General features: G+C 39.1%; 2 protein-coding genes across 3 annotated transcripts; both read left to right on the plus strand.

The window, feature by feature from the left end:
* The first annotated feature begins 6,849 nt into the window (after positions 1-6,849).
* On the plus strand, positions 6,850-9,557 carry LOC116051743 (lecithin retinol acyltransferase-like). 2 transcript variants are annotated; one of them, XR_004897209.1, is made up of 3 exons: positions 6,850-7,366; positions 8,401-8,714; positions 8,916-9,557. XR_004897209.1 is itself a non-coding variant. In XM_031302298.2 (2 exons), the coding sequence occupies exons 1-2, from the start codon at positions 6,881-6,883 to the stop codon at positions 8,554-8,556; spliced, it is 642 nt and encodes a 213-aa protein (XP_031158158.1). In that variant the 5' UTR covers positions 6,850-6,880; the 3' UTR covers positions 8,557-8,783. The 2 variants fall into 2 exon arrangements, 1 of the variants encoding a protein (XP_031158158.1); XM_031302298.2 differs by lacking the exon at positions 8,916-9,557 and having other exon boundaries at positions 8,401-8,783.
* Positions 9,558-14,035: 4,478 nt separating this feature from the next.
* On the plus strand, positions 14,036-16,988 carry npy2r (neuropeptide Y receptor Y2). Its single transcript, XM_031302294.2, has 2 exons — positions 14,036-14,333; positions 15,563-16,988. The coding sequence occupies exons 1-2, from the start codon at positions 14,328-14,330 to the stop codon at positions 16,694-16,696; spliced, it is 1,140 nt and encodes a 379-aa protein (XP_031158154.1). The 5' UTR covers positions 14,036-14,327; the 3' UTR covers positions 16,697-16,988.
* Positions 16,989-25,833: the final 8,845 nt, after the last annotated feature.

Genomic DNA, 25,833 nt, shown 5'->3' on the forward strand with positions numbered 1-25,833 from the left:
TCGGTGGTACATACTGTATGTATAGTGATATTTTAAGCTGTTTTTTCATAGGTTGTTTTGTGAAAATAAACATTAAGTCTCACTCAATCCATCTGGAATAATCTCACTAGGAATGTTATACTAATCTGCATGAAGGGTGAGTAGTATGTTCAAATAACATTTTCTTGAAGATTCTACAATACTTTTGTATTGTTTGTTTGACTGAGGAATGTTTGCAGTTCATTCCATACTGTTCAAGGCCACTTTACACTGGTCTTATTGCTCCAATATTTTGCATGCTGCACAGTTAAACTACAGCAACAAATGCATGTAGTTTTTTGATAATAGTAAGCCTGGGTGCTCAGGGTGCTTTTATTACAATCAAAACAGTGGAGGTAAATGGAACACAATAAAAGCTCAATAAGTACATTTTACCTAAACTACCTCTGTGTGACCTGATTTTATTATGTGGAAAAAAAACAGGCCCAGGACGGATATAAAGCTTCGCTGACCTGAGAATGAACTGCCAGGCCCATGAACCTAAATAGTATGAACCTTTGCTGAACTGGCCTCTTTGTGAAGAAACGCCAGATGGAAAGTCTCTTTCTTTCTCTCATAGTACCATAAAGACACAGGCACTCTCTCTGAACACTGTGTCCAGGATGTTAAAAACATGCTTTTGGGCTGTTGTTTGTATTGATGATTCATTTCTTTAAACCAATCAAATTCGTCTTGGGCCGCGCTGAGCACCGTACGGAGCAACGGCGCCTCTGCAAAATAGCCTCGGGAAGGAACTTGTTTTGGTGGAACATGTGTACGTTCAAAAGTTGTTTTAGTCGTGCAACAGAAAACTCTGTCTGGATTTACCCTGCAGAGATCTGAGGAGCAGTTAACCATAGTCCTCATAAATCCACCGGGGTTTAGAATGCACAAAGGAAGCCCAAGGCAACAGACATCCGGCTTATATGAGTAAAATCCGCCGGAATTTCCGTCGGCAATGGAGCAATCCTGGAAGTGGAACGTCGAGGGTATAGACTACAAAGTTAGTAAACAACTTAAGTTTCAAGGCTGAGAAACAAAGTCAGCGTAGTTCACAAGTCTGACCAGGAATTAAATTTAATGAGCCTTCTGGTCCCCCATTGGTCACAACTATAATCCTGGAGCCATTTGACCATGTTGTAAATCTCCCCCAGGACAGAGGCCAAAGGTTTGTTGTAATGCCACCTCAGGGTTTAACCTGTGGTCGAAGGTGGTAAGTCGATTCAGCTGAACGTAGATCGGAGGTACAAAAATGCAGCGAGGGTGACACTTTGTTGACCACAAATGGCTTTGGTATATCTCAAGTTTTCAATAAATGTATTTCTAAGCAACTGAGTTCACCTGCATATGTTACTCTATTTGCACCGCCATGTAGATTTATTGATCTCTGCTCTGCTTCCATGTTCAATTTGCTCACACCTAGTTTGGAGTGGGTTCATTTAGTCCTGCAGCTGTGCTATAATAATGGGACACATCTTTCATATTACTACCAGTGTATTAATACTGGTCTCTGTTGACTCATTTGTTACCCTGATTGGATAATATACCATGTAGTTGTTTTATGTACTCTCTAAGAAATAGCAAACAGTTCCACATCAGCCTGACAAGTTAATTTTAAAAAAAAGATATAGAAGATTGCTCCGTTACTGATGAAAATTCCACCAGATAACCGTTGCCTTGGGCTTTCTTTGAGTTGGCATTTTAAACTCCGGTCGATTTATGAGGACTATCTGAGTTTTCTGTTGCATGACTAAAACAACTTTTTTATTCATAATTTTTTTTAAATTTGTGAAGATAGTGTGTTTACAAAGAGGTAGTCTCGCTTTGCCAGGCCATCCACACGCTGCGGAGGAGGGTCTGGCTAGTCCACACAGCATTCCGGGATGGGCGAAAAATGTGATCTGGTTTATTGGCATTTCTTTAAACCAGTCACAATCGTCATGGGCGGTGCTAAGCTCTGCACGGAGCCGCTGCAAAATAGTTGTGCGAGAGAAAACTCAGATTGGACAGCTAGTCTAGATATCTGTCTGGATTTACCCTGCAGAGATCTGAGGAGCAGTTAACTATAGTCCTCATAAATCCAGAGGACATAAGGCAGATATATTAATGTGTTTGCACACAATATACGCGTCCATTCCAACACAGCTCTACAGCTAGAATGTTGTCACGGCAACCACCAGCATGCATTTGTTGCATCAGGCGAGCCAATCACAAGTGAGAGGAGAAGGAATCAAACTTAAAAAGGAGGGATACAAAATACAATGCATCAGTAATAATCTGTAATATAACTATAATACACCAATCTAAAAGAGACTATTATAATCAATAAGTAATTGTAATTTTGATACTTTAGGGCAATTTGCTGGTAATATATGTAGGCCTACATGCACGCAACCAGCTGCTTTTTCGTTTGACCCACGAAACATCAGATCCTACTTTTGAGGAAATGTGTGTAAGTGATAAGTAGACAGCACTAGAGCTCAAATCTTGAACTTCTCAGAAAAATTACAAATGATAAACTTACATTCATAAATTATGAGCAAAAAACAAACAAACTCATCAAATGCAATGTAAAGTGGCCGGGTTGGCTCATTTGGTAGAGCAGTCGCACATACTGTATACATAGAGATTTATTCCTTGACGCAGAGGTCCAGGGTTCGAGTCCGACCTGTGACAATTTCCTGGATGTCTTCCCCCTCCCTCGCCCCTTTCTCACCTAGCTGTCCTGTCCAATAAAGGTAGAAATGCCCAAGAAAATAATCTTTGAAAAAAAATGCACTGTAACAAATGTTTCAAAGACACAAGATTAAAAAAAATAAAGGCTGAAGTGTTTCTCAAAGTATTTCTGGGTCAAATGATGAGAGTGTAACTGAAGCATACAGGATTAAGTTAATCTGGTCAAATGAATGCATATCTCATCATATGGTTCTTCTGAGAAGGTGCAGGCCATCCAATACAGCCTGATTTGTCCCAACACTGATCCTGGATTGACGATTGGACAGAACAGACTAGCCACTGTGAGACAACGAAGTCCTCCGCCCACCAGGTCCTCTGCACGCCATTGTCTGGACGGTAATCGGCTTAAAAGTCTGATACGAAATTAGCTTTACATAATAGTGATCAAATCACCAAAAAGGTAAACAAAAGTTGGAAATGTATAACAAAACAGATATAACCATCAGTTATTAGTTATTAGCAATAATAAAAGCAATGCTTTTTTTCTTTTTTCCCCCTTTTGCAGCACCTAACAACATTTAAATTTGTTACGGACCTACAGTATATGCTTTGAGCTGGGAAAGATCCTGGTGGGAAGTTATTAAGTAATTGTTTTCAAGTACTGTATTTAAGTACAACTTTGAGGTATTTGTACAATAGTATTTACACTGTATGCTCCTTTGTACTTGTACTAACCCTCTACCACAATTTAGAGAGAAATATTGTGCTGCCAGGGAACCCTTCTGCATAGTGAATGTTACTATACATGTAGTACATAATGCAAGACTTTTACTTGTTCTTTCACAAATATGTGCTCATTCATGTGTTATTACTTCCACCAACTAATCAAAGTATTCTCGTAAGCGTAGAAGCTGACATTTAGAATCATTCAGAATACATACGAGCAAGTCACTCGAATGACAGCCATGCAGCGTCTCCATCTTTAAAATACATTAGCCAAAGAGGGACATACCTCTGCATTTCGCGCTATTACACTCTGGGCACCGTGACGAATGCCAGCCGGGAGATTACTCGGAACTGCTGGCAGATTTGAAAGCCTGTTGAAGATGGAGGATCACACCTATTCTTGAGGACATGTAATGGAGTCGCCAAGGAAGCGGAAAAGAGAATTAAAACGACAACGCGACAGGCAAAGCAACAAGAATATTGGAGTGGCTAGAACAGCTGTGTGTAAACGATGGAGATACTAAGAGCTAATTTCGGGTTCGGCCACCGTAGGAGTTAAAATGCGCTCGGAATGGGAGGGGCTAGAAAGTAATATTCAGTTGGTTGTCATATACAATTTCACTGCTAGATGGGAGAAATTCTTACACAATGTAGCTTTAAGTAAATTATCTGAATACTTCTTCCACCACTGTTAAAGATTAAGCAAAAATCTCTCCAGAAATCAATCTGCTATCAATTCATTAAAAACACTGTTAATCCAAGATTGTCTTCCCCCAAAACACACCACTGTGGGTCCTGTTAGAGGGTAGGAATAAACAACCTATCGTCGCATGGTTTGGAGGACCTGTTGGCTAATCCACTTTAAAGCTGCATTAATCAATATTTTTTATAATAAACAATATTGTATTGACTACTTGTAATGTGACAGGTGTCGTTCATAGTGATAACCCACAGACAATTATCACTCTCCTCTGCAGGCGCCCTCAGCTCTACAGTACGGAGCGTTTTAGCATCTTTCAGTTCCTTGTTTTGATTTTCTGGCCTGCAACTTCACTGTTTGGTTCACTTTCATGACTCTCACCACTCTCATCAGCATCATTTCCAGCCGCAGCAGGCAGCTGTTTCCAGAGAAAAAGCTCTGATAAACCCATTGTACACCGCCTGGTCAGCACCAAATGGCAGACAGACAAAGTTTGGGTCCACTAACATGTCTGAAGCATTTCATGAGACAATTGGATGACTGATGACTGATCATTAAAACATTTAGATACATTGATAAATGTAAGTCATTAAACTTATATCAGCTTAAAGGGAACAAATGTTCTCATTTGTGTTTGTGAAAGCATTTAGCAACTACTGCAAAAAACTCATCGGAGCAATCCCATACAGTCTGCTGTGGCATAACTGTAAACACTTTGTCACATATTGCAGATACGGATCTGCAGCAAGCCGGCAAACAGAGAAGGTATAGTCCTTAACATTCTTTTCTGTGAATGAGTGCAGGAGTAAATATCTGTCTCACATGTTGTTCTGGTTATTGATCATGTATATGGCATAATTATTGTTGTTAGTGTAAACAAGGTATAAAATCCATATTGGCACCTTAAGGAGCGTATCATCATGCTTAGACTATATGGTAGCCACTTACCACAAAAAAAAAAATGCTGTGTTTAAGTCCTCATTTATCATAATAAAAATAATGCATTTTATTTGCTTTTTACAACACTCAGAGACACTTAAAAGAGTTAGAAAAAAAACAAAGAAATCCACACTTTACAAATCCACAAACATGGAACAATCATAAAAAGCAGCTCCAAAAAAGTGAATTTTGACTTGTGAAATTTACATGGACAGGTTGGTGCAGTTGCAGATGTGTTTGTGGAGAGAGTTCCAGAGGGAGACAGGAGGTTGGCACCAGAGGAGCGGAGGATGAGGGAGGGAGTGTGGATTAACATGTTTGGAGTCAACACATTTTGTTGTTGGGCCCCCATTGACCTCCCTATTGGCCCCCCTGGAGCCTTTATATGTACCCTGCCACCTCTAAGTTCCCATTAGACCTAAAAAACAACCAGTTATTTTATGTTGTTGGAGCAGCTTTATTTAGGAATATGCTCTATGTGAACAACATAGTAGGCTATGAAGAAAAATAAGCTCTTAAAACTAAATTTTGACAAATAATCCCTCTAGTCCACAGGTCCACAAGTTTAGATTAGGGTTTCCCTGGGGAGAGTTGGCACCGTCAACCACATACCCACAATCCCTATTCCCTTTACTCTGTGGATGGCTGGGTAAAGGAGTTTAGCACAAGGAACCTGCAAAAACAAATTGAACTGCACTTTTACTTGGCGAGGAAAGACCTGAATCCTCTTCCGGATGGTGCACTCTAGTCTTGCGATGCTTTATGAGTCTTCTTTACAACTATACTTTCATTAGAGCGTGGAGACACTGTTTAATGTTTTGTGTTCATATGTGCATTCATAGTCTCCTATTTGACTTATGTTTGTCATCAAAAATATGGGGAAATACTTACATTTTTTGTTATAGGAATACAGTTATGAATGAATTTGAGTGTTTCATTTTTGCCAACACATCTTAATATTGGGGGTATTTTATAATATAATGTAAATATGACAAAAGTATAATAAACAATTTATTTGTACTTGTGTGCCTTGTGTGAGTGTGACTCTCCATACTAAATTAGCCTTAATGTGTGTGATATTTCATCATATATTTTCATATTGTAATAGTACAGTAATAGAGTATGTGTAAATGTACCGTGTACATATGCTCCAAAAAATGCTGAGTGATAATGACAACATTACAATCAATCTCATGCAAGCAGTATTTATGCCATAACTCCTTAGCCTGCTCAGGGACTGCTGATGAAATTTAGCTATTGAGCTAAGTCTGGGACAGTAAATGACTGTCTATTGTCCCTGGTAAATAAACCAAAAAGTAAATAAGTAATTAAATAAAGTATTTTTATTTTGGCTGCACTACACCTATGCCATTTTTCATTGTATTGTGATGGATTTAGTTTCTTTTTAGTATGTTTCACATGTCATTGCATTTTTATAACTATATGATAAATGTATAAAACAATTCTAAATGTCCAGGAAAGTGCTGAATAACGATGAAAGTGCTGCAGAACAACGTAGTCCACGAAAAACAAAGGCTGTTTATTTGGGTAGGATGGCTCAATAGTCAGTGACCTTCTAATAAGGATTTAACTTGGTTGCCAAGTCAGCCTTCTTAATGAGAACCCTTGACCTTAATACAACAAGGCCTGAGTTTCAAAATCCAACTACACTGCACGTTGATTAGAGAAAGCTCCTTTATTTCTGTCAAAATCTTACTGAAACATTGACCAATATCTAATCCTACGATCCGTTCTAGCCCCTCCCAACTCCGACTTAAATAAAATGAGTGGCAAGCACTCTGCAGCACACTTGCAGCCATCATGTTTCTTTACCAAATACTCAACTTGTTCTATGTAGCTTTGCAAAAGGAGGACGACTCCAAACATGACCTGTCCCTTTACAAGCGTGGTGATTTATTAGAAGTCCCCAGGACATTATTCACCCATTTTGGTATCTACTTGGGAGACAATCGTGTGGCTCATCTCATCCCGGACATCCTTCCTGTGATTACCAAGAATAAATCTGCAATTGCCAAGATGGTAACAAATAACCGCCTGCTGCTGGGGGTTATCACTAAGGTTGCCAGCGTCAGAGTGGACTCTGTGGAAGATTTTGCGTATGGCTCAGAGATTCTGATCAACCACATGGACAAGGTGTGCAGCCAGCCTCCTTTAGACGGGGATGAGGTGGCCAGACGGGCTGAGAAACTCCTGGGCTCTGTCACCTACAGCTTACTGTGGTACAACTGTGAACACTATGTCATGTACTGCAGATATGGAATGGCCATCAGCTACCAGACGTACCAGGTAGAGTCTCTGGCCTCCTGTCAGTAGAAAAATTAAAAGATAAGTTTACATTTTTCTGTCCATACTAGCCGTATGAAGATCCTTTTCTAACCAAAGCCACAGTCCTAATCCTGTGTAAAAATGCATTCCAATGTTTAACCAAAGCTAATATACGGCTTCAATAGTCTGAGTTTGTCCACTTTGTAGGTATCCTCAAGAATTAGTCTTTTTATTTTTTGTTTCCCTTGACAAACTTGTTTTGCTGAGCTAGAGTGGAAGGCAATATATACTACCAATACAGTAACTTTGGAAGATAACCATTTCATTTGACTAAGTCAGACTGCTGAAGCCTTAGACTATATTAGCTTTAGCTGTACATTGAAACACATTGTTGAATGGAACAAGGATTGTAAATGTTTTCTCCTATCACTTACATTGGAATTGCATTAGGAAGAAATCTCTTCACAGCCAGTATGGACTTGAACAAATATATGAACCTTTCCTTTAACATGAGATCAATTAGAGTACCTTCCATCTAATATGATTGAATTAGTCTATGAAGTGTAGTCTACAAGCTGTCGGCTGATAAATACAAAAGAAAAAAGTTTTGAAATGTACTGAATATAAAGAGTAACTTGTTCAAAAGCATGTCACAAAAGGAATGTTGATTTGTTTTTCCACAGTAACCTTTAAGTCTTTAATTCTTCACAAGTCTTTCTATTTTTGCATCCTGGAGACGATTGCAAGAGAAAGGTCACAGTGTAACAGTCAGTGTAAGGTGATGTTAATCCATAGTGTGTGACTGAAAGCAGAAATTCGGACTGTTGGTCACATGAGGATATTTTCACAGCAGAGAGTTCTTTGCTTCAGCCCATGCAGTGGACATTACAATTCACTTATTAAAGAGGCAAGTAGCTCCATCTAGTGTTACTTTATGCCCAAACTACTGCTGATCTAGAGGTAATGAACGCCTTACCTTTGATAGCAGACCTCTACTACACAGCTAATTTGTGATTTACTTCATCACTGTCTAATTCCCACACTCTTTTTTGTAGTTCTGCACAACTGTACGGAAGATTGTTTGCAGCAGGATGAGTGCCTATTTGACTGCACTGTGTGGTATAGGAACCATGCTGTATCTGGGTTGTGTGACATCACTGACAGTTTTACTGACCGTGCTCATCTCATTCACCATCTGGATGGCAGCCTAATGGACTCTGTTAAGACGGCTCACGAGAAAGACTAATTTAACACTCTGGTGGAAGCTGAAATGTATTATTGTGGTTTAGCTGTGTGACTAAAGGCATTATGAAACAAAGGTGTTCACTTTAATAGAAATGTCAGTATTTTACGTTTTACCTTCTTTAAAGCAATACTAGAGAACTTTTCCCGCTTCGGTCCCCCTACAGGTTGGAAGCGGAATTGTCCATTAAATTACATTATGCAAGTTTGCCAGATCGGGTAGCGGATCTGTAGTTTGAATGAACTGGACAATGTAATGTAATGAACAATTCCACTTCCAACCTGTAGGGGGACTGAAGTGGGAACAGTTCTCTAGTGTTGCTTTAAGCAATAGCCGATTTAAAAAATATATATTAACTGATGTTCTATTTGTCTTGTCCTTGATAGTTTGCTCCTAACGGTCGTGCTGCTATACATCTTTTTTTCTCGTTTACCAGTAGCATAGATTTTAAATGGACTTTGACTGAGCACAGTGGCAAACTCCAGAAGACTGAGATGAAGCTCAACAGAGATACTGTATCTGGAAAGAAGAGTCTGCCCTGTGTATAAATATGAAGGTGTACTGTATGTAGACTGGTGTTGTCGTGAATGCTTTTCCGTGTGGTACTACACTTATAACATGTTCTAGCTAAAAGGTTGGCTTGGACAAAGTGCAGTAAGTTTCTTCTTCATGGAATACAGTATCATTTTGATATATTGTTACGACAAAGGTCATATGTCATATGTCAGTCCATTAAACGTGTATTTCTACCTGCTTCCTGTTGTCTTTATTGTATCAAACATCAATAACTTTTATCTTATCACCTTATCTGCTGCCATCAAAGTTAATTTGATTTAAATTTATTTTTTTACATCATTTTTGTCTGGTTTCATTTGCCTTTTTGCAGTCTTGAAATGTTTGCATCCAACTTTTGTTTTCATAAATTGCTGTCTAAATAAAGATTATTATTATTAAAATCTTATTATTACATTCCCTGGATTGTGCCCGATAAAAACAAAGCTTTTATTAAAATACATACAGTATGTATAAATCAATACATCTGTAAATCTGAACTTTAAATATGGACTTTAAACTGAACTAAAATAGAAAATGTACCCTTGCTAACAATAATTATCGAGAAGACTAGAAGGCTGCAGTGCTACAGATAGATAGATAGATAGATAGATAGATAGATAGATAGATAGATAGATAGATAGATAGATTTTTATTGATCCCAAAAAATGGGAAATAACGGTTGCAGCAGCAAAATATCAGACACACAGCACACATACAGAGTAAACATTAAATAATAGGAAACAATATATGAATGAATAAATGAAATAATAATAGAATACTACACAAGCAATATTTAAAATATATACAATTTGGAAATAAAATGTACAACTGTTTCAATAGATATAGATAAACTTAATGTGCAAGTTGGGGAGTAAAAATGTACAACTTTTTCACTAGTAATGATTGTGCAAGGTTGTGCAAGGTGCATTCAGTGCAGTTGTGATGTATATGAGTCTTATCTAACACTCAGAGAGGAAGTGTTAAAAAGTTTATTGCCTGTGGTAGGAATGATTTCCTGTAGCGGTCCGTGCGACATCGAAGCTGTCAGAGCCTCTTAGAGAAGGTGCTCCTCTGTTGGACCAGTGTGGGGTGGAGAGGGTGGTCGGGGTTATCCATGATAAATACAGTTTGTTCAGTGACCTCCTCTCCACCACAGCTTCAAATGTCTCCTGTTTGCAGCCAATAACGGAGCCAGCCTTCCTGATCAGTTTGTTCAGTCTGTTTGTGTCGCTGGCTCCGATGCTGCTGCCCCAGCAGATGGCGGAGGAGAACAGAGCACTGGCCACAACAGACTGGTAGAACAGCTTGGACAGCACAAAACTGGAATAACAACTAAAATGCAGACTAAACATAAACGTGGAGCTGATGAGGGAATTGGGAGCAGGTGTGCAGGGGGGTGTGGAGGTTAACTCATGTGGAAATGTAGGAACAACTACTGGACAGGGAAGGATTGGCAGGTTCTAACAACAGGAGATTAGAAACGGTCTAGTCTACATCCACGACGGTGCACTTCCACGATTGCTCCGTTGCTGACGGAAATTCCGCCGGATGTTCCTCATTTTGGCCGGATGTCCATTACCTTCCGCTTTCTTTGTGTCAGCATTCTAAACTCCGGTGGATTTATGAGGACTATGGTTAACTGCTCCTCAGATCTCTACAGGGTAAATCCAGACAGCTAGCTAGACTATCTGTTCAATCTGAGTTTTCTGTTGCAAGACTAAAACAGTTTTTTTTGGTGGCATTTTTGGCATTTATTTGTGACAGGACCGCTTAGACATGAAAGGGGAGAGAGAGGGGGAATGACATGCAGCAAAGGGACGCAGGTCGGAACCAAACCCACGGCTGCTGCGTCGAGGACTGAGCCTTTGTATATGGGTGCACGTGCTACCCAGGTGAGCTACCCAGGTGAGCTACCCAGGCGCCCGACTAAAACAACTTTTGAACGTACATGTTCCACCAAAACAAGTTCCTTCCCGAGGCTATTTTGCAGAGGCTCCGTGGCTCTGTGCTCCGGAGCTTAGCACCGCCCATGACGATTGTGATTGGTTTAAAGAAATGGCAATAAACCAGAGCACGTTTTTGTCTCATCCCAGAATGCTGTGTGGACTAGCCAGACCCTCCTCTGCAGCGCTGTGGAGGAAGGTCTGGCAAAGCGAGACTAGAAACTGTCAGACTGGCAACAGAGCAAAGAATGGACCAGATGTTATGAATTGGTTGTTGCCATGACAACCTGTATCTGTCTCCGTAGTGGATCTCACCTTTCTTTCTGATTATTAACGTAGTATTTTTTATTGATTATAAACACAATGACTCACAGCAGGAGAGCACCATTTACAGCGAAAAAAAATTGTTTTTGTCCCGGTATGTACACATTTACAAAACACAAAAACATATAAACAATCAGAACAAAACAATCACCACAAGCATATAATAATCAGTTAGAATGAATAAACTTAGTCTTATACTCGCTCTACTATTGGTATTGAACAGAAGCTTCTTGGCCTTGGGTCAGATAAAAAAAAATCAATTAAGGATAATTGCCTTGCCGTTACACGTCAGCACTTATCCTGCAGAGAAGCACCATGTATTGATTTGAGAGAGGCCGATGTATGGGGCTCAAGCCTCCAAGTTCTATTAAGCGGAGTGCAGGTGCACAGTCCCTGCTGAGATTGAAGAGTAACTGAGTTTGGTCACCTCTAAAATTGACGCCTTTCAGTTTTAGCCTGGATTCACTGAGGGAAATTGCATTTTCATATCTATATTCCCACATGGTGTCAAGGGTCTCCTTTATTTAGCTACCAATAACCAGGTCAAACATTGATCACATGGCTGCTTTAAATCAAGTTTTCGGTTTCTGTAAGAATAGGATGAATCCATACCGAGAGCACAAACAAACAGTCTGTCTCTAGGATAAAGTAAGACTTTAAGCAGCATAAGAAAGAAACTCTTTTCGTATAAGAAACTCTTTTCGTATAACTCTTTCCGTATAAGAAAGTCTTTTTGTATTTCGAAACAGCTTTTTCACAAATGCCACAGCCTCGAGGAATATCACAGTCCAAACAGTCCAACTGTTAAATGGATCCGCACCACCACCACTGAAAGACTAGTAGTTAGGCCTACTCAATTTAATAATGATCTCTCCAGCAGTGGTCTACATTAAAGTTACATTACTGTGGTGAGATCATGACTGATAGACAATAGTGTTAAAAAAGACATGCACATCCCTGTGCCCAATAGAATGGATGCTGGATCTAAAAGATATGATGCCTGGAATTGAAGAAACATTGTAGTTAAAGAGCTGAAACCTTAAAACACACTGCTATAATCTCTTTATTGACAACAGAAGAATCTTTTGTGCTAACAATCACATTACAACAAGACCACCACTTACAGTCTGCTCCACCTCCTAAAATTACAGAGGAAACTCTTAACATGCCCTTCTATCCAGGATTTTCTGTTTTTTCTCATGACTGCACCACCTGTGTAATTGCACTATGGGCTAAGTGGGCTTTTGTCATGAAGGCTGCTTGAAAGTAACTCAATTCCCAATGGCCACATGGTGTCTTGGTTTGTAACAGTGGTAATCAAATTAAGAGCCCAATTACCAGCCAGAGGCAGTTTGAAATGGGTCACCTACATTGTACTACGCTTTAAATGGTAAACACTCACTGCCATTGACCATAATATAAAATGTTAGGATTACTTTAAGGTTTCAAATGATGATGCAGTTTGTGGGTAATGGAGTAAAGTCAATGAAGCATCAGGGTTTTAACATCTCTGAAAAGTGGGATTTTGCTTTTATTACTCAATATAATCTGGGATATGCTTTTGCCATCATCACTCAAACATTGCTGTAAAAATAATTTTTCAGGCTCAGAGGTGAGTTTACCTCATAATTGTCAATATACATTGTTGATGTTGGCAAACTTAAAAATGCCTGACTATAACTTCCTCATTAATATTCATTGTGCCCTTCATTAATTGACACACTCTGAATTTGACTGAATTACCTAAAGGTGTGTCTAATGGCCATGTGGTAGACTAACAACCTGAGGGTGTACCCCGCCTCAGTTTGTGCCAGGATACCTCTGTAACCCTGCACAGGACACAAAGGGTATAATTGATGGATGGGTTATGATGTTTGTCTCAGAGTATAACTTTTGACTTAGTGCTCACAAAGGTGGAAAGAAGCAAACACAACTAGCAGGCTTTTAGTTAGTCGAGGGTTTCTTATGGTTGTTTGTTATGTTTTATATTTGTATTTCATTAAAATGTATTTTAATTTGTTGCACTGTATTACATTTTATTGTGAAGCACTTTGTGATTTTTATCTGTGAAATGTGCTATATAAATAAACTTTACTTACTTACTTACTTACTATGTGTGCACTCATGCATTCAACCCAACATCTGCAGTCAAATTCAGCCAGGCCTTTAGGTGACATTATTATCTGCCGGCAATTAAGCCACATTTCTTAAAAAGAAATTGAATCTTCTTTTAATAGGAATGAAATAATGATCAACCCCTGCTCCCTCTCTCTGAAGGATTGCTCTGCAGAGGCACACCCAGCACAGAGCTGCTGGCATGCATGCAAAACAGATCACATTATAGCCTACCTATAGATAATTTGATTCTTGGTTATGTTTGAAACGTCTCTGAATTTGATTTGATTGAATTTTTTTTACACTGCAGATTATTAACAGAGTTGAACACAAATGCAGCATTTGTGTTAATATAATGTATATCCTTCTGCATTTTGCACGGACAGACGGTAACCTGCATTCCATCACGACGATACGCGAACTCGTTCGGAATAAAATGCATCAAAACATTACCCATTGTGAGGCAAAGGTGGGGTAGAGGATGTTGGTCTGGGAAGGACGCGTTTCCTCTCTGTGACTCAACACGCCTCATGTTTATGGATCCTTCTCTCACTGTCTCGCAGGGCAGGTAATTGCGCCCTCAATGCCAAACGGGTTGAAGTGCGCACTGGCAAATGTTGCGCGCTTTGCTTCTGAGCGCACGTTGTTCCTCTTTGAAGAAGATTCATCAGTGGGCGTTTGAGTGGTTTATATTTCTGTTGTCTTTTGAATAGCACAGGAAAGAGAAGAAGCATTACAAAAAGCTTTTACGAAACTTTACTGGGGGCAGAAAAAAATGAGAGGAATCTGAAAACATCTGCAGATGGAGGTGAGTAAAACGCTTGTTGATCTTTTGATCCGGACAATTTATCAGTGTGGAAAACTGAGCAGTATCCTGCTGTTTGACTGGCTTGCGTATTAGCAACTGACCAGTGTCACGTTTCTCACTTCTTTTTCTTTATAAATGATTATCACAAACTGATGCGGGACCCAGTGACAACTGCATTTTAACTTCTGAAGCTACTTTCTCTGCGTAATTCACGCATACTTATTTCAAATTTCCAATCCAGCAGCAGGTTGTCACTCATCTTCACTCACAGGTTCAGAGGTGAGAATGAAGTGATGACAGTATTAGCCTGTTTTCAAATGTTAACAAATATAACTGCATCATGTGCTTTTCGAAAGTAGAAGTCAATACATGCAAACACACAACAGTTATCCTATAAGTTGGAAAACAGAGCATCAAGACTAAAATCAATGAAGTCACCAGATGACCCTTTGGAGTGTCCTGGAGTTTGGAGTGACTTTATGTGAATGAGCTCATATATGTTTGTTTTTTAAGCTTTATTTGTAGATAACTGCGGATCAGTGTCCCCATATTACAGCAGGCCTCCAACACTGCTTTTAGAGTGTCCATAGCTTTTGTTGTATCTTGCTCTATCTGTGAAACCGCTCCAGGATCAGTCTCCTGGCATCCTCTGCAGTGTGTTAAGCTAATTTTAATATTACTAGTCAAATTTGCATATCATAAATCATAGCTCATCTTCCTCTGTAATGCTAATTAGATTTTTAGTAGGCATCGGTGCATACTTAATTAAAATAAAATGTTCTTAGACTCTGTTGAAAACTACACATATATTAAAAAAAAACAATACTTCCACAGTCATTGTTGTTTGTAGGCAGAATACATATTCATTAACTGCAATGCTTTTCATATGTTCCAAAAGAAAAGAAACATTATTGTTTTATATTTTCTAGATCAAACAGTATTGTTTTTGGAGAAATGAAAACATTTAGCCAGCTTTGTTGCAGCTGTAAGCAGTCCACCAAAGTGCTGCCGCGAGGGACTAAACACTGAGAGATAAACACACTGTGACGCGCTTGAGATTGTATTGCAATAAATAATATAAATGAGACCATAAACAACATACAATATGTGGCTCCTACAAGCTTATTGCCTGTTGATATAAAAAAAACTGATAAAAAATAGAAGTAATTGACGTTGTTTAGTCACAACATGTTTGTCCATTACTGAAAGTGATGTCTATATTTTCCCAGAGTGACTTATGGAGACTGTCTGCCATGGATTCAGCAGATCAACTCAACATGACCCAAGTGGAAGAATACCAACTTGAACCTAAATCTTCCAACTGCTGCTCAACTACCGGCACAGTAAATGATGAGCCCTTTTTGAAGCTGGATGACAGCACAAAGCTGGTTGGAGTTCGAGTTATTCTCATTCTTGCTTACAGCACAATCATATTGTTTGGAGTCATCGGAAACTCCTTAGTGATATACGTCGTCTGCAAGTTTAAACATCTACGGTCTGTCAACAATTTCTTCATTGTAAACTTAGCTGTGGCAGACTTGCTGGTGAATACGCTGTGTTTGCCTTTCACCCTTGTCAACACTCTGTATGGTGAGTGGAAGTTTGGTCAGGTGTTGTGCTTCATGCTGCCCTACTCTCAAGGCCTGGCCGTGCACGTGTCCACCATCACCATGAACGTCATCGCCCTGGACCGCCACAGGAGCATTGTCTACCACATGGAGACCAAGATGTCCAAAGACATGTGCGCTGTGGTCATTGTCATCACATGGGCTGTCAGCGCCCTGTTGGCCAGCCCCCTTGCCATCTTCAGGGAGTACGGGACATTCGTCATACCACCGTACCAGTCTATTCAGGTGTGTACAGAGCATTGGCCGGGAAGCAGCGCAAACGGAAGCATCTACAGTATATCAGCGCTTCTGGTTCAATACGGTTTACCTCTGGCCATCAACTGCGTTGCATACATCAGCATTTGGAATAAGCTGAAAAATCATGTGGTTTACATAGGTCGAAATGACCGCCATCAGCACAGGAAGAAGACCACTAAGATGCTGGTGACCATGGTCGTGGTTTTCGCTGTCAGCTGGTTGCCTTTACATGCGTTCCAGTTGGCTGTTGACATTGACAGCACGGTGCTGTTTATGAAGGATTTCAGGCTGCTTTTCACGGTGTTCCACATTGTGGCAATGTGCTCAACGTTTGTCAATCCCATCCTGTACGGGTGGATGAATAACAACTACAGGGTGGCCTTTTTGTCCATGTGTAAGTGTTACCAGCCCTTCAGTTCACAGTCAAGACACTCCAAAAGCAGAGAGACACAAAAAAATGACAGGGTTTGTACAGATTTCAAATCAACAAATCTCTAAGTCTAAATTGCACATACAAAGAAGGTTCATTGATAATCATTTGTGGAAATGCACAATTTGTATTTGGGTTTGTGTGGACATTTTCAGGGATGATGAAAACTATATATGGGTAGGAAGAAATTACTGAAATGTTTGAAAAAGGGCCTCAACTTTAAAGTGACTAAATTAACACTGCGACAAAGGGTCATACTAACTGTCATTCCAATCAAAACTTGACAATTTACAAGTATTTATGAGTAAAACCATGATGGATATTCCTTTGTTGATGCAGTTTTTCTGTTTGGCTTGTTTCTCATTTGTCTGGTCTGTATGGTCTATATATAATACTAATTATGAGTATTTAGATTCCCCTCTAACCCTCATTTTAGTCAAAGTTTTTCCAGGTTGATTTTGAAGCATCTAAAACACATGAATATGCTGAAATTGTGACTATGATACCTGGCAATAATTGCAGATGATATCTTTTAAACGTCTTTTTCAGAATTAATTGTAATAATTACTTTGCAACTTTCTGGCCTATTACTTTCATTTTGGAAAGATTAAGAGAAGAGCCTATTTAAATTGATGCCCTTTTAAATCTTGAACAAGTCCCATCATCTGCAATCTTATCATTTCTCTGGGTGGTGATGGAGTGGATATGACACATGCAGTGGATATGACACATGCCTTTGGTGTGGGAGATCTGGGTTCAATTCCCACTGCGATACATCAACCAATGTGTCCCTGAGCAAGACACTTAACCCCTAGTTGCTTCAGAGGCGTGCGTCCTCTGACATATATAGCAATTGTAAGTCGCTTTGGATGAAAGCGTCAGCTAAATGACATGTAATGTAATTTAATGTAATGTAATAGAGATTTTTTCCTATGAGACATCAGACTGCCAAATCACACTCATGTCCACAAATCACACTCATGTCCACATCCAGGGCTGCCAGAATGACCTGAAGCTCTGCTACCTACCCGCACACATACTGTACAAGGAGTTATTGGCTGAGTGAGCTGCCTTTCTCCTGACATCACTTCATGTCCATTTCACCGTCATCAAGTCACATAAAAATATGTTAACAAAATAGTAATACAAACTATGCATCCATGCTCAATACGATGAGATACAGACTATTGCTGTTATGGCTGATTTTCGTTTGTATTTGTAAAATTGTCAGTGAGATCTAGTCATTTGATTCAGTGTTATTATACTAGCAATGTCTCATTTTATCATTGGTTGAACGTAATAATATCATCTTGTTAACTGTCAGCATTCAAGCCATGAAGTGTTTGGTGTACTGCATGCTAAAATATACAAATAAATGGACAAATAAATATTGAATACATGTGTATTGATGGAACATGTGAAATGTTGAAAGCGGCATGTAGAATAGAATACCTTTTATTGTCACTATACACATGTACAATGAGATTAAAAGCAACTCCTTTTCCAGTGCCAACATGTACGTAAAAAAAAAATAATATAACATGGAATAAAATAAGTATTGCAAAAAAAGGGGGGTAAGGTGCACAGTTCTGAGACGCTATATACACATATATACACACACACACATATACACATACATATATATATATATATATATATATATATATATATACACATATATATATATACACATATATATATATATATATATATATATATATATATATATATATATATATATATATATATATATACACACACACACACACACACACACACACACACACACACACATATATATATATATACACACACATATATATATATATATATATATATATATATATATATATATATATATATAAATAAAAGGTTTTATATACAGTGTGATATGCAGTGTGGGTTATTGCACATTGTTTGATGTGAAGTACATACCACTGACTGACGTTTATTGGGGTCATTGTTATGGGGTCTGAGCTACAGTCGCAGAGGGACGCAGATGTTTGCATTATGGGTTCAGCAGGAAACTGAAACAGTTTACTTATTAGACAGATGAAAAGAGTTCCTCCCCCTCTCCAGCTTGTCTTTGTTTGCAGTGAGTATCCTAATTACCATCATTTACTTCTCCAGTGATTACACCGGGGCTCAGGTTTTGAAGAGACTTTCCTGTTGACCAGGTCCTCACTGATTTTCTTTTGTGCGTACGTGAGGAGCCGAGGGACTGATGTATTAGCTCTACATGTCCATTCTCAGCATAAGCTATTCATGGTGTTTACGGCACCTAATCAATAATCATTTCTTTAACTGTCTGATGTTATTGAGCAGCTGCTGCTGCCACAAAGGGTGCCCTCAAGAGGAGGATAGGCTACTTGCATATCAAGTCAAATGAACAATAGCTTTGAAACTAATTCAATTCATCCTCGTTAGTCTTTTGGCTTTCATAAGGGAAAGCACTTACGACACTCCCCATGTCTGTCTCTTGGCTTTCCATCCATATGCATTAATATTTGATTAATGTCAGGGACTAGAGCATCGATTTGGTCAATGAATTGTATCTCTATGGTGAAATAAGTAAGTGGAGTCGGTAGTGAAACACAGTATGACAGCATATTCATCAGAGGTGGTTCACTTAGAGAACATTGTTTGGTTAATGGTGGCTCATAGTGTTATTTAGGGATGTTGTTACTTAACATAACATTTATGTGTAAACTAATTCTGAAAAGATTAGTCGTATTAATCAAATGTTCAGGTAGGCCGAATCTCATTACGTATGTAAGTAAGTAAGAAAATAAAACTACCTGACATTTCAACTTGTGTGCTCGTCATATTATTGTAATTTGGAGGTTTTTGTTATGATAAACAAATAAAATAGGTCACTATAAAGCTGCATTCATTTTTGGAGATAACAATAAACAAAGCCAACATGTTAGCAACAGTTTCCTACTTACACAGCCAACAGACATGGAGCCATGTTAGCATTTATTTTGAGTAGTTTTTTTGGAACCTGAATAATGTTAGGGCAAAAGTTCATTGGTGTTGTATGTACTGTAGCTGTGGTTTAGTCCAGCTCCAGAGAAATACCTGGGTCTTTAGCTTTGACTCTCTTCCATAACATATGGCAAAGTTTATTTTCTTTTCAGTTAGGTGATGCAGGTAGCATACAGTGGGTTTATCACCACTTTAATAAAAAGAAAAAAAAACAGCTATCTGTGGTAGAAAATTTGAGCTGCTGAGAGTCAACCGTAAAATGTATGAACCATGAAACCTATAACCGATAATCCTCTCCTTTGTCACTATGATTTACACCTTTCATAAATAACTAATGCAGCTTTAAGACACCACTTTGGGCTGTGGTAACTTGTGGTGGGCATTTTTGCTTGTTTTTGATATTTTATAAAATTTAAAAGCAACTAAAATGATATACTCAGTGAATAAGGAAAATAATCATTATTTGCAGCACTAGAGTGAACTCAGCAGCACATACACAGGTAAACATATTCCAGGTACAGACTGTTGACTGTGTTAAGAGCTAAAAAAAACGATACTTTAGCTCCCCCAGCTGTCTCAACCGGGCCTTGGCACAACGGCAGGAGTCATTTCGCTCAATATACAGTACTGTATGTGAAGTAGACTGAATCATTGATATAAGCCTACTGATGCTACTGTTGAGCCTTAATATTATTAGTATACAATGTACCTTTATTTGTCTGTAGCCTACAGTGCAGTACTGTCACTTTTTTTAGGGGTTTATTAACCAGTAGAAGGCTGATGTTTTTTTTTAACGCAGTATAATCACTGCATATGTATTCTGTACGGTTCATACGGTTACTGTCACTTTATTGCAGATGATTGTATGCTTACCTTGATGCCATGTTTTTTTTAATGACTGCACCATGAGATCAAATGGAAATATTCTCTTTTTATTATTCATACTGGAAACTGGAAGTTGAAATAAAGTTCTGTAGTTTTGAAAAACACAACATGAGTGAGTGATGATTGATCCATTGGCTTGCTGTGCTTTTTCCTCAGCCGACTCAGTTGAGTAACTGTCGGTAGCACAGGCAGGAGTGGAAATCTTCTAATCTCATCAATGACATTTTTATCCACACTGTCCTCCTTTCCTTCTACACTTAATTAAAACGTGAAGGTGAGGGATCAAGCCAATAACTCACTCAAAAAGGAAAAGTGCAGTTTGTTACACCATTGCAATATAATGTCTTGTTTGAGTTATGTAATGTATGCTGAAGCATTCCCAACAAAGAAAAAAATAAAAAAAAGTAAAAAAATCATATCTTCACCTACAGAACTCTGTCTATACTGATGGAATATTGTAAAGAAGCTGCTTTTTGCTAATAGCTAAAGGATCAATACTGATGGAGGTAGAGGAGTAGGTGTACTATTATCTTTTATTGCTAGCACGTTCCTTGACAATTCATCAGGGTTCCCATTTTCAGACCCTTGAGTCTGCTGGTATACCAGTCTGCTACGTGACTGTCGGCGGCCTCACTGGGTGGCTGCTGGCCAGCGCTAATGTATTTTCCTCAACAACAAAAAAAAAAGATGATAAAGACCAGGCCACACAGAATAACAGCATTGTAAAGCATGTTGAATTTCAGATGAACTAAAGTTCAAAGTAATGTGCGGCTGGGTTGTGTAAAAAGCAGAACAGAAATGTAGTAGCCATACTTAGCCTGTTACAGGGCACTGATGATTTTTTATTTTTTGTTCAGTGGTGTGATAGTGTGAAGACCTATACGTCATTAAGGGTCAGATCATTGAACAGGTTCACTGCTACAGATATACAGAATACCGCTAATAGGTTGACATTCAACGACAACACAGTGGCACTTTGTAAAAAAACCCGACTGAAACTTCTTCTGGAAGCTCAGCTGGTTTGGTGTGTGTGGTAAACTCATGACGCTCTTCGGCAGTCAGTCATCGCCTTCTCTATCATGACTTGGTTTGGTAATCTATCAATAAGTGACAAGAACAGGCTGCAACATATGGCCAAAGTGGCCTGTAAGATCATTGGTGTTAAACTGCGTCATCTGTCTCACATTTTCTGAGAGTACCGGTAATTTCAAAGGGTTGAGTCATTTCACAGTCTTCTTCTGTATGGAGAGTTTGAGCTTGACTGAATGATGACGGCTAAACTTTTATGTTGTCACAATATATATCCTACAGGTTCTGCATATTCTATCAAGTTTTATGTACCATATTCTTTGTGCCTATACGTTTCTCTGTGCTGTTTTCATAGCTGCCAGGCAAACAACCCCTCAGGGAAGTTGAAGCATTTAAAGTCCTGCAAACCCACACAGGTGTTTTCAGTTTTGTAACTAATTACACCTCAGCTAAGGTTGATGGGCAAAGCTCTGATTGGAAGAACAAGAACCCTAGGTACCAATAAGAATGATTTGTCCCGCCCTCCCAAGGTGAAACCAAAGCTAACGAGAGTCAGGGAGCTGGCAATCAAATAGACTAAAACGTGGTCTAATCAAACTGAATAAGTAATAAGTGGTTTCACAATGGACTGGGCTTTACATTTTTCAAGAAAATAAAACCTGAGTGTACCAGACCCAATTTAGCTTTTTTTTGGTGTTTTGTTATTTATTTGGAAGCATTTTATAGAAAAACAAATTGTTGCTTATACTCAAATTCAACTGCTTATGTTTATATTCAATTCAATTATAATCCCAAAAGTCTTTTTCACAGCTGACATTTTAACACAGGTGTTAGTTGATAATATTAACGATGGCTCTGTTCTATTCAAGTGTCCCAGTAAGCCATAATTGTGTGACAGTGAGCCAGCATGCACAATAGAAGGACTCCGAAACTAAAGCAGCTGAACGGAATTTAGACATCATTCATTTTATTATTTATACCTGTGCTTTCTCTACTGTGACATGTTCAAATGTAATTTGTGAAAAGTCTTAATGTGATAGGTTTCATCGTAAATACATGTCCTTTAAAACTTCTCAAATTACTGCTGCAGCATAATATACATAGAGAGGTGAAGTACATTCCACCTCCAGTGGACCACCATAGGACCTTATTTCGGAAAAAAATCTGTTCGGTAGTGAAAGGGGAAAGACAAATACTTTTTGAACCCCCTTAAATTGAGCCATGCATTATGATGTTCGTCAATTTTAATGATAATTTTGCAAGTCAAGAAAGTCTCAGTTCGTCAAACTGTTGGAAGTATAAGACTGTGAAAATATGTAATTAGAAAGACTTTTTTTTCCTCTTTAAAATAATATTATTGTAATTAAAGCTGTCATAGAAAAGTAGTATAAGTTGATCGTAATTAGAAAGACTACTCACCTCAAAGTGGTAGGCGTGATGTCTCGCTGAAGCTATGATGCCTGTGTGTTTCGTATCAGGATGTAAAGTTACTCACACGGGCAACGGATCTTGCTCGTTCTTTCGCTTCTCGGTTGACAAAAAGCTGCTGGATTAAACACATTAGCTAAGATAAGTTACATCATGTGTTGTAGAACATAGCTAAGCTAACTAGCTTGCAAGCAAGCCAAGCATCAAGCAAGGTAACGTAAATTGTGCGAGACGAGATATGTAGTTCACTGATGGGTTATGGAAAATAGTAAAATTCAATTGAATTTCATGAATATCGACTCAAAGTTTATACGTTCGGTCTCATCGGATTTTCTCTTGATCAATATAAAGCTTATGCAGTAAACGCTGATGGAAACATTATTTGCCAAATAAATAATGAAATGCGATAAAGTTTTAGGTCATTTTATGGTTAAACAGATGCACTTGTACAGGTGTGGTGAAGGCCGCTCGCCCAATGTGCACTACCGGGAGTGCCTTAAGATGCAACGACCGTCTACTACAGCCTGTAGTACAATTGATGGCCAGCCCTTTCTATTGACAAAACAATTGACCCACGGGCCGGGTCGGGCCAATATTTTCCGCCGCTATCCTCGGGCCTGGCCGGGCCAGGCCGGGCCCTTGATCAAGCATTTGTGTTTTTTTAATCATTCCTTTATTAGCCTAATTCGGTGGGGAGAAAGCTATGACTCTCCAGCTTCTCCCATAGCTCTGGGTGTATGTCCTGCACTGACTTGAGTGTGAGGTAAACTGTGCTACATAGTGTCTCCCCCATCTGCAGCACTGTTGTCGGCCAGTGCGTCAGCATGCAGACCATGCCGAAGGACAGTATTAATTAGGTGATCGAGCCAAGAAAGTCTCCTACATGGTTCCAGGGCTTTGATTATGTTGCTGCCTTGATCTGTTACCCACACTATTCGGCTGAAGGAGATAGGGTCGAGGTTTTTTTTAACGTTTCTTCATTCGGATCCATTTGCGATCCATTCCATTCTAAATAAACAAACAGCGCAGTTTACATGCTTCGTCCTTATTGCATTATTCATTAAGATAATTCTAAACAGATTTCTGTAGTTCAAACAACTCGGAATTGTAGTTGAGAACGTCAGTTATAACGGGCCACGTATTAAAAAATGTTCGGGTTTAAATCGGGCTTGGGCTCATAATTACAGTTAATGTGTTGGGCCGGGCCGGGCTCGGACACAACGTGCACGGACTCGGGTAGGGTAGGGCTTGATTTTTTGGGCCCGATATAAGCTTTACGCCTCATCCACTCCAGGTATGTAGCCTTTACTGTATATACCTTCGCATCATCCTAGTTCGTACGGCATTTCACACAGCGTAGACACACGCTGCGTAGACGGTCTTGCTGACCCCAAACGTTTCGCCTACCACTCTGTACTCTGCGCATGTAGCCAGTTTGTAGAGCGCAATTGTAATACGCTTCTCGATTGGAACCGGAGGGCCATGGCTTATCTGGGTCAAGGGACTGCCAATAAAATGACACCACAGGTCAAATCCGAAAATGCTTCAACCAAAGGGTTTCCGTTAAGTGTCTCTAAACCACAATCTTCCAGAACAGTTTGGAGCGCTCTCGTTCCCAGACCACAGGCTGCCTCCATTGTCGTCGGGCATTTATGTGCATCTGCATCATCATAGCAATGTGTTGATAGTGTCGTTGTTTTCTTATTATAGATTGATATGTCGCTATCAGCTGGCACATAAGCACTATTACAACTTGTGCAATGTGAAGCATTTGTAGGTTGATGGCGCGATCCATTTTGTCTGGCAAAACTTTGTTCGCAATTGTCAGCTTGAAAAAATCAATTCAATGTACCAATTTGACTGCAAAACAGCATGTGACGTCATTACGCACAGGTTTTTATTCGCTTTAAAGCCGTTGGATGGAAACACACTTTCACCAGCTTTATTCGCTTGAATTTCTTTTACCGAACTTCAGATAATTTGATTGACAAGTGGATGGAAACTAAGCGTGTTCCAGAAAAAAAACATTTTTGACAACATGCCATTATTGTGGCTAAATAAACTGCTTCTGTTTGTAGCCTGCACAGTTAGCTGCTTACAGTTAAGCTAACATAGTCATGACTGTCTAATATAAACACAACCATGAAGCTGCTGAAGCTATTGAAGCTGTCAACATTTAACAGCCACCTTTCAAGTATCCAGCAGGTGAGTAACTCATACTAAACCAAAATGTAGGTCAGCTGCTCTGTGAGGCTATACTTAGGCACAGCGGTGCCTTGAGCTAAATGATAACATCAGCATGCTATTATGCTCATAATGACGCTCTCGTGCTGATGTTTACAGTATAAAGCCTACCATGCTCACCATTTTAGTTTAGCATGCTAACTGACGGGGATTGTCATTCGTTTTTAAATAATTTGGTCATAAACCAAAGTAATGGACAAATTGAAATTGTGGCCTGATGATGGCATGCGACGAGGGTCAAGGGATCACCAAAGTTATTACAAGGCATCCTGAGGGGGTCTGTACGAAAATTCATTGCAATCCATCCAACAGTTGAGATATTTCAGTCCGGACCAAGCTGAAATGTCAGAATTGAAAAGGTTCATATATGTTGTCTCTTTGATGTGCTTCGAAGGACAAATGTGTAAACTAATCAAGACAGCTGCACATCCACTTGTAAACATGCGATCCCTCTCCCTTTTATTTCTTCTTATGGCTATTTGCATGCTAATACTATACTTAGGCTGGGTTATTCTGCTTTTTTTTTGGAACAGGCTATTTCTCAATAGATTGCCATATAAATGCTAATTTCTGTTATACCTACAGGTATATGTTGCTTTCATCTCAAGACTTAAAATATAGATGCCATGAG

This window comes from Sander lucioperca, chromosome 4 (genome assembly GCF_008315115.2).
Source record: "Sander lucioperca isolate FBNREF2018 chromosome 4, SLUC_FBN_1.2, whole genome shotgun sequence".
NCBI classification, from domain to species: domain Eukaryota; kingdom Metazoa; phylum Chordata; class Actinopteri; order Perciformes; family Percidae; genus Sander; species Sander lucioperca.